Source organism: Trachemys scripta, chromosome 2 (genome assembly GCF_013100865.1).
Source record: "Trachemys scripta elegans isolate TJP31775 chromosome 2, CAS_Tse_1.0, whole genome shotgun sequence".
Lineage (NCBI taxonomy): Eukaryota > Metazoa > Chordata > Testudines > Emydidae > Trachemys > Trachemys scripta.
Window position 1 is genome coordinate 281,757,105 of NC_048299.1, and position 8,780 is coordinate 281,765,884.

At 58.4% G+C, this 8,780-nt stretch overlaps 1 protein-coding gene across 1 annotated transcript in view; it reads right to left on the reverse strand.

Moving 5' to 3' along the window:
- PLEC (plectin) overlaps positions 1–8,780 on the reverse strand; it is a 146,049-nt gene that overhangs the window by 21,485 nt on the left and 115,784 nt on the right. The window contains exons 23-29 of the mRNA XM_034759608.1: positions 8,060–8,212; positions 7,365–7,519; positions 6,651–6,777; positions 6,180–6,363; positions 4,654–4,811; positions 3,683–3,861; positions 2,942–3,093 (exon numbers count right to left, since the gene is read on the reverse strand). Coding sequence (XP_034615499.1) covers positions 2,942–3,093; positions 3,683–3,861; positions 4,654–4,811; positions 6,180–6,363; positions 6,651–6,777; positions 7,365–7,519; positions 8,060–8,212 — 1,108 coding nt within the window. The remainder of the gene's footprint in view (positions 1–2,941; positions 3,094–3,682; positions 3,862–4,653; positions 4,812–6,179; positions 6,364–6,650; positions 6,778–7,364; positions 7,520–8,059; positions 8,213–8,780) is intronic.

Sequence of the window (8,780 nt, forward strand, 5' to 3'; positions counted from 1 at the left end):
CCCCCCCCCCCCGTTTCTTGACTGCCCCCTCCAGAACCTCCCTGCCCCTTCTCCTGCCCCCTGGCCCCCTTACCCTGCTGCTCAGAACAGGGTGTTGGGCTCTGTGCGAGCCGGACACGTGGCTGCGCTCCCCAGCACAACACACAACCCGGTCCCTGGCCCTGCACAGTGCTGCCGGAGCGGGGCGCGGGGCTGCAGGGGAGGAGGAGCTGCCGGCTCAGAATGCAGGGAGGGATGGGGGGGGAGGAGGAGCTCCTCTACAGCTGCTCCGGAGTCCAGCCCGTGACTTTCCTGAAGCCCTCCCAGCCGCTCACTCTGCTCTGCCGGGGAGGGGGGAAATCCCGGACATTTTGAGTGATTTACAAATTCCCCCCGGACGCTATTTTTAGCACAAAAAGGAGGACATGTCTGGGTAAATCCGGACGAATGGTAACCCTATTATAGAGTAGCAGCCATGTTAGTCTGTATCCGCAAAAAGAACAGGAGTACTTGTGGCACAGAGTTGGTAAGACAACTCCCACCTGTTCATGCTCTCTGTATGTGTGTATATATCTCCTCAATATTTATTCCACTCTATATGCATCCGAAGAAGTGGGCTGTAGTCCACGAAAGCTTATGCTCTAATAAATTTGTTAGTCTCTAAAGTGCCACAAGTACTCCTGTTCTTTTTAAAGGAGGTTATGGTTTGCTGGTTATGATTATGCTGTCTCTATGCAGGTATCATGTTTGTATTTAAAGCTATAAGTATTGGCTCTAGACTGTCTGTAGTTCAAACTTGTGCTGTGCTTCTGGGTGACACCCCAGACAATGTGGCATCAGCTCTGCCTAGCCTGCTTGATGGCCCATTAAGGACCATCAGCTACAACTGACCCATTGAAGAGAAGGCAAATACGCCTTGTGACTCAGCAAGGCAGGGACATGCCTATGGACAGAACTCTGAGGCTTTCAAGCCATGAGCTGAGCAGCTTGTGTTTGGAACAAAGGAAGCACAAGCCACATGGCAAGAGACTATAAAAGGCAGCTGCATCTTCTCCATCTTGTCTTCAGTCCTGCCTCTGTCCTCTGGAAGGACTTTGCTACAAACTGAAGCTCTGAACAAAGGACTGAATAACCCATCCCAGCGGGGGATGTTCCAGATACTTGATTTGAACCTGCAGTTTATTCCATCGCTGCTGCAAGCCTGAACCAAGAACTTTGCCATTACTGTATGTAATTGATTCCATTTAACCAATTCTAGCTCTCATCTCTATCTTTTTCCTTTTATGAATAAACCTTTAGATTTTAGATTCTAAAGGATTGGCAACAGTGTGATTTGGGTAAGATCTGATTTGTATATTGACCTGGGTCTGGGGCTTGGTCCTTTGGGATCGGAAGAACCTTTTTTCTTTTACTGGGGTATTGGTTTTCATAACTATTCATCCCCGTAAGGAGCGGTGGCTGGTGGTGACATTGGGAAACCTTTATCAAGCATTCGTAAAACTACAATACCCACCTGGGGAAGTGAGGAAACAGATTGACAGAGCAAGACGGGTACCCAGAAATCACCTACTACAGGACAGGCCCAACAAGGACAACAACAGAACACCATTGGCCATCACATACAGCCCCCAGCTAAAACCTCTCCAGCACATTATCCACGATCTACAACCTATCCTGGAAAATGATCCCTCACTCTCACAGACCTTGGGAGGCAGGCCAGTCCTCGCTTACAGACAACCCGCCAACCTGAAGCAAATACTCACCAGCAACTACACACCACACCACACCAACCCAGGAACCAATCCCTGTAGCAAACCTCGTTGCCTACTCTGTCCCCATATCTACTCTGGCGACACCATCAGAGGACCCAACCACATCAGCCACACCATCAGGGGCTCATTCACCTGCACATCCACTAATGTGATATATGCCATCATGTGCCAGCAATGCCCCTCTGCCATGTACATTGGCCAAACCGGACAGTCCCCCCGCAAAAGAATAAATGGACACAAATCGGACATCAGGAATGGTAACATACACAAGCCAGTAAGTGAACACTTCCATCTCCCTGGTCATTCTATTACAGATTTAAAAGTCACTATCATTGAACAAAAAAACTTCAGAAACAGACTTCAAAGAGAAACAACAGAACTAAAATTCATTTGCAAATTCAACACCATTAATCTGGGCTTGAATAGGGACTGGGAGTGGCTGGCTCATTACAGAAGCAGCTTTTCCTCTCCTGGAATTGACACCTCCTCATCTATTATTGGGAGTGGACTACATCCACCCTGATTGAATTGGCCCTGTCAACACTGGTTCTCCACTTGCGAAGTAACTCCCTGCTCTCCATGTGTCAGTATATAATGCCTGCATCTGTAACTTTCACTCTTTGCATCTGAAGAAGTGAGATTTTTACCCACAAAAGCTTATGCCCAAATAAATCTGTTAGTCTTTAAGGTGCCACCAGACTCCTTGTTGTTTTTGCAGATACAGACTAACACGGCTACCCCCTGATACTTGGGAAACTGGAGTGTCTAAGGGAATTACTTGTGTGACTTGTGGTTAGCCAGTGGGGTGAGACCAAAGTCCTCTCTGTCTGGCTGGTTTGGTGTGCAAAGGACCCCCAGCCTGGGGCTGTAACTACCCTGCTCTAAGCAATTTGTCCTGAATTGACACTCTCAGAAGTGTCCCACCAAAGGCTGCTTTGTTACACCTCCATCGCAGCCCCAGGCTCCCGGCTCGCCCAACGAGGGGTCTGGCTGGCCCCAGTCACTCATCGCCCATCTCTGCCTTTCTGAGCCAGGGTGCCCAGCGTCCTGCCCACGTACAGAGCGGCTCTAGGATGTCCCCCAGCCCCACCTGGCTGTGCACTGAGCGGGGGCTGCCCTGGGCTGCCCAGGCCCCTCTCTGGAGCGGGTGCAGCGAGTGCAGGGCCCAGACCGGGAGAGGAGGTCAGAACCGCGCTGCCCGTTCTCTCGGCTCAGCTGGGACCCTTGGAGCTCCTCACAGCCCTCACCCACGTAACCGCCAGCGCCCAGCACCCGGAGCAGCTTCTCTTCCAGACAGACAGCAAAGAAATGATGATTGGGGGGCACAGCGTAGACAGAGTCCCTGCCATCATAGAATCATAGAATATCAGGGCTGGAAGGGACCTCAAGAGGTCATCTAGTCCAACCCCCTGCTCAAAGCAGGACCAATTCCCAACTAAATCATCCCAGCCAGGGCTTTGTCAAGCCGGGCCTTAAAAATCTCCAAGGAAGGAGACTCCACCACCTCCCTAGGTAACACATTCCAGTGCTTCACCACCCTCCTAGTGAAATAGTGCTTCCTAATATCCAACCTGGACCTCCCCCACTGCAACTTGAGACCATTGCTCCTTGTTCTGTCATCTGCCACCACTGAGAACAGCCGAGCTCCATCCTCTTTGGAACCCCCCTTCAGGTAGTTGAAAGCAGCTATCAAATCCCCCCTCGTTCTTCTCTTCTGCAGACTAAACAATCCCAGTTCCCTCAGCCTCTCCTCATAAGTCATGTGCTCCAGACAAACAGCATGGGGGGAGCCTGGAGGAAAACTGTCCGGGGGAGGGGGAGACGGGGGCTGCAAGGAGTCTCTGAAACAGAGGGGCTGTGGGGGGAGGCCTGGGGCTGGAAGGAGCCCCCGGGGTCACAGTGAAGCTATTCAGCCCGGGCCCCACACTCACTTCTCCAGGTAGATGGTGGAGAGGCTGTACACCTGGTCCATCTTCTGGAGAGTGATCTCCAGCTCCGAGCGCAGGACTGGGGCCGAGCTCGAGTGCTCCGGCTGGGCCAGCACCTTCTCCGTCTTCGCGCTCACCTTCTCCAGGCTCTTCCGGATGCCCTCCAGCTCCACATGGATTTGCTGCAGGAATAGGGTGGGGCCGTTACTTCAGGCAACCCTACCTGCTGCTCGCTGGCGGGAGGCAGGCGACGCCCCAGGCTGGTGCCTGGCCTGGCACTAGCTGGGTTTCCCAAGACGCTCCCCAGAGCAGGCCAGTTCTGGGGCCAGGCCAGACCATGCTGCGCCCCAACTCCAGGGACATGGCAGAGCGTCTCGCTATCACACAGGGGCTCTGTCACCAAGTGTGAAGGTTTTTTAATGGTTTTAGGAAGCCTGCAATGTGCCTCAGTTTCCCCACGCATGGCACTGGTCCCTAGGGAGAGAAGGGCTGTGTGAGAACGGCGCCCGGCTGGCTGGAGCTAAGTGGGTCACTGGAAAGGAGCTGGCTGAGGCCAAGACGACAATGGCAAATCCAATGAGCTGGCAACCGCCTGCCTTTTGGGAGGTGGGGGACCTGTGCCTACAGGACAGCCCCAGCGTAGGTAGCGTCCGCACAGCAGCTGTGCCCCGGCAGCAGCTCCGGTGTAGACGTACCCAGGGGGGGACAGGAGGGGCTGAGCCCAGCCCGGCCCGTGGGCCTGAAGCAGGATGCGGTGGGATCCCTTCTGGAGTCAGCCTGGGAGGGGATAACTCTGGTCTTGCTGCGGGGATGGAGCACAGCAGGGGCCAGTGCCCTGGGGTAGGTGGGTGCTGATGTCTGAGCAGGGAGCTGACTGGGCGCAGGATCCTCATGGGGCGGGGGGCGTACCTGCTGCTTGCTGATTGGCTGGGCACAGGATCCTCATGGGGGGGGGGGGGGGGGGGGGGGCGTACCTGCTGCTCACTGATGCGCTGGGCACACTCCTTGACCGGGTCCTTGTCGAGGGGCGCTCGGATCTTGTGGACAGTGCGGGACTCGCAGCCCTCCAGCTGCAGCCGGATGTCCTTCAGCTGGGAGATGTAGCTCTTGCACATGGACTCGTCCTGCTCGCCTGCGCAGGGTCAGTGGCTTCATTAGTGACAGATAGGGAGAGGTCTCCTGGGCATGGGCCTGTGGGCCCAGAGGGGTCGGGGGCACACCCCACACAGGAGAGGGGCCATAGGATGAGAGGTCTCCCGGGCATGGCCCTGTGGGCCCAGAGGGGTCGGGGGCACCCCACACAGGGGAGGGGTTGGGACGAGAGGTCTCCTGGGAAGGGTTCTGCTAGGGGGAGGGGCATGTCACAGACACAGCCTGGGCGGGGGGTGGGGGAGAGACAGCCACAGCCCTATTGCAGACGTGGCCCCGTGGGGTAATGGCCTTGTCTCGGGCGTGGTCCCCAGTGGGTGTATGTGGAGGGGTGTCCTGGCTTTGCTGCAGGCCTGGTTGTAGTAGTAGGATTTTATGTTTGTGTTTTATATAACTTAGAATGAAGGATAAAGGATAATTGTAATCCCTTTAGTAACCACATAACCCATTCTAAAATGTAATCGTGTCCGAAATTCTCTGTACAATTGTTTGGGGTGAGTAAAGGCTGTGTGCGTGGTTAAGGATGAGTGTGAAAGCCATCCCAAATGTCCAGATGGTCAAGAAGAAGTGAGAGACTTGGAGAGACAGCAGGAAACAATCAGAAAACATCCATTGTAGCTGATGCTAAACGAGTTAGCAGCTTCGACATCCTCAGAGGTGAGGCAAACACCCCCGAAGGCAAGACAACAAAGAAGAGATAACAGCGGAAAACCCCAAGATTAATGCCACGTAAGGACTAACGATCACAGAACGACATTGCAAAATCCATAGACTAAGGTGGGAATTGACAAGTATAAAGCTGGGGTGTTTTGCCACAGAACTCTGGGTTCAGTCCTGCAAAGCCTCGGAGCATCGGCTCGCGACCTGGAGTGTGTGTTTTCAACAAACGCGGCGTGTTGCCTTTTCCCCTGAATAAGGACTGGGAATGGCTGAGCCATTACAAACATTGACTCTATCTCCCCTTGTAAGTATTCTCACACCTATTATCAAACTGTCTGTACTGGGCTAGCTTGATTATCACTTCAAAAGTTTTTTTTTTTTTTCTCTTACTTCATTGGCCTCTCAGAGTTGGTAAGACAACTCCCACCTGTTCATGCTCTCTGTATGTGTGTATATATATCTCCTCAATATATGTTCCATTCTATATGCATCCGAAGAAGTGGGCTGTAGCCCACGAAAGCTTATGCTCTAATAAATTTGTTAGTCTCTAAGGTGCCACAAGTACTCCTGTTCTTTTTCCCCTGAAAGATCCCATGTGCTTCTTATAAGCATAACAGGGTCCCTGGTCGGGGAGCAGATATGGCCCCAGCTACACGGGAGGGTCCAGACGGGCGGGCACAGCCCCGGTTACCTTTCTCCAGGCTGTGCAGCAGGTGCTCGTATTTCTGGGTGCAGGCCCTGTACTCGCGCTCCATCTGCAGCCGGTCGTCCGGCAGGAAGCTCTGCGAGTCCTGGCTGTCGCGCATGAACTCCTGGAAATGGGTCTCCAGGCTGCGCAGCGTCTGCCGGTAATCCTCGGGCTGCAGCGTCCGGAACTGGGGGCCAAGCACACGGCCTCAGACGGGTGCTGGCCTCCCTTCGCCAGTGCCCCCACGCCCAGCAAGGACAGGGGAGAGAAATCCCCGAGCCAGCTTCCGCCCCAGGCCAGCAGTGGGTGAACCCTGTTCCCGCTCCCCCAGCGACAGGTGGGTGTTGGGGGGCCAGGGGACCCTTCCCCAGCCACGGGCTCTCTCTCAAGATTGAGTCTGAATTTCCCACCCTCCCAGCTCCTCCCCGGGATCTCCAGCCCCCCTCCGCGAACAGGGCCGGGGCCCCAACGCACCACGAGCAGGGACCAGGACTGGATCTGCTGGATGTCCCGGACCAGGTACTGCCAGGACAGGAGGCTCTTCATATCCACGTGCAGCTGGTGCCACAGCGTCACCACGTGCTGGTGGCTGACGTCCAGCCTGGGGAGAGCGAGAACCAGTGAGCTCAGCCTGTACGGCCGGGCGGAGGGCAGGGCTCCCTGGCACGGTCCAGCCCCCACCAGCCCCACTAGACCTGGGGGGACCCAGGGAGCTTCAGGGCAGAAAAGCTGCTGGCCCTGTGGCTGGCACGGGGATGGAGACAGTGCCCCTGACGTGCACTGCCCCAGGCAATGGGAGAGGAGACCAGCCCAGGTGGGAGCAAAGGAAGGGGGCAGCAGAAGGGTCCAGAGAGGGGAGGGGAGCAGAGAGACCCAGACAAAGGGGGGAAGGGGAGGGGGCAGCAGAGGAGGTTGGACAGGAATCAGGGGGATCCAGAGGAGGGGAAAGGGGAGCCAAGGGACCTCAGAGCAGATGGGCCCAGTTGGAGGAGGAGAAGAGGGGTCCCGACGGATGGGGGGAGGAGCCGAGGCCCGGGAGGGGAGGGGTCAAGACGGATGGGGGAGGGGAGCCGAGGCCCGGGCGGGGAGGGGTCCCAACGGATGGGGGAGGGGAGCCGAGGCCCTGGCGGGGAGGGGTCCCGACGGATGAGGAGTGCCCCCCCGGCCCCGCAGCGTCCTCGCTCGCACCTGCTGACGGCGTCCAGCGCCTCCCTGTTGGGCGGGGGTACGAGGAAGCAGACGGACGGCACGACGGACTCGCTCCCCGAGCCACTGAGCACCTTCCACTTGGAGGGCTGGGCGTTGCTCAGCAGGACGCACTCGTCTCCCTTGTGCACCGTGATCTGGGGAGCCGGGGGGCAGCGTCAGCCCCACACGCCAGTGCCCGTCCGGCCAGGCTGAGCACCGGCCCCCGCCCCCAACCCCTGGAGCCAGCGCCCTGCGCCAGGCTCACCCTCTGCACCCCTGCCTGTGCTGCTGCCTTGCTGGGCCCCGCCCCTGGGCCCCTGCCCCCGGGCCCCTGCCCCCAACCCCCGGCCCCTGCCCTCTGCCCCCAACCCCCAGAGCCAGCGCCCTGCGCCAGGCTCACCCTCTGCACCCCTGTCTGTACTGCTGCCTTCCTGGGCCCCACCCCCAGGCCCCCACCCCTCGTCCCTCACAACTGCCCCCAATCCCTGTACCCAGACCCCAACCCCCCAACCCCTGCCCCTCACTCCTGCCCCCAACCCCCAGACCCTCCGCCCCCAGGCTCCCGCCCCTCACCCCCAGCCCAGGGACACCACCTCCAAACCTGCCCTCAACCCCAGGTCCCAACCCCCGCCCCTGCCACTCAGCCCCCAGGCTCCCGCCCCTCACCCCCAGCCACGCCCCCAGCCCCCTCTCACCTCCACCTGCTTGTAGTCACACACGGCCTGCACTGGCAGCCGGCCCTTGAGTGGGGTGCCCGGGTTACGCGGCCTGAGCTGCACGATGGCTTTGGCCCGCTTGGCCAGCCCCGTCAGGTGCCCTTTGTACTCCGTGATCTGCTCCTTCTCCTCCTGCGGAGAGCGCAGGGTGGGGGGGCAGGGTGACGGGGGATAGAGGCAGTGCAGGGTGGGGGGGCAGGGTGAGGGGAGCAGGGTGACGGGGGGGCAGGGGGTGTGTGTGGGAGGCTCCCCTTGTTGAGAACCATTGGACGAGGCTCCCCTCCGGCCGGTCTGTGCCGTGTGCAAGGCAGCATGCGGCACTGGGGCCAGGCACGGGGGTCCCTGGGGGGGACGAGCCTCCCCCGGGCTCTGGCTCAGCGGACTCGCGGGAGCTCACAGGGCGAAGCGAGGGGCTGCAGGCCCACAGCTCCAGCCTGAGGGGGTGGTGAGGCCGGGCGCCTACACAAAGGCAGAGCGAGACCCCTCGGGGTTCGCCCTAGACACTGTTCCGAAGCTTGGGCCAGGCACCGCGCCTGTGGGTCCGGGAGGGAGGTGATAAGGGAGGTGGGGAGGGGTACTACGGAGGGGTGTCTCGTAGAGGGGGGAGGGAAGGAAGGAGGCGGGGGGCTCTCCCGAGGGCCCTCCCCAGCAGGAAGGGGGACTCACGAGGGGTCCTGCTGCAGGGGGGTGGGATGGGAAA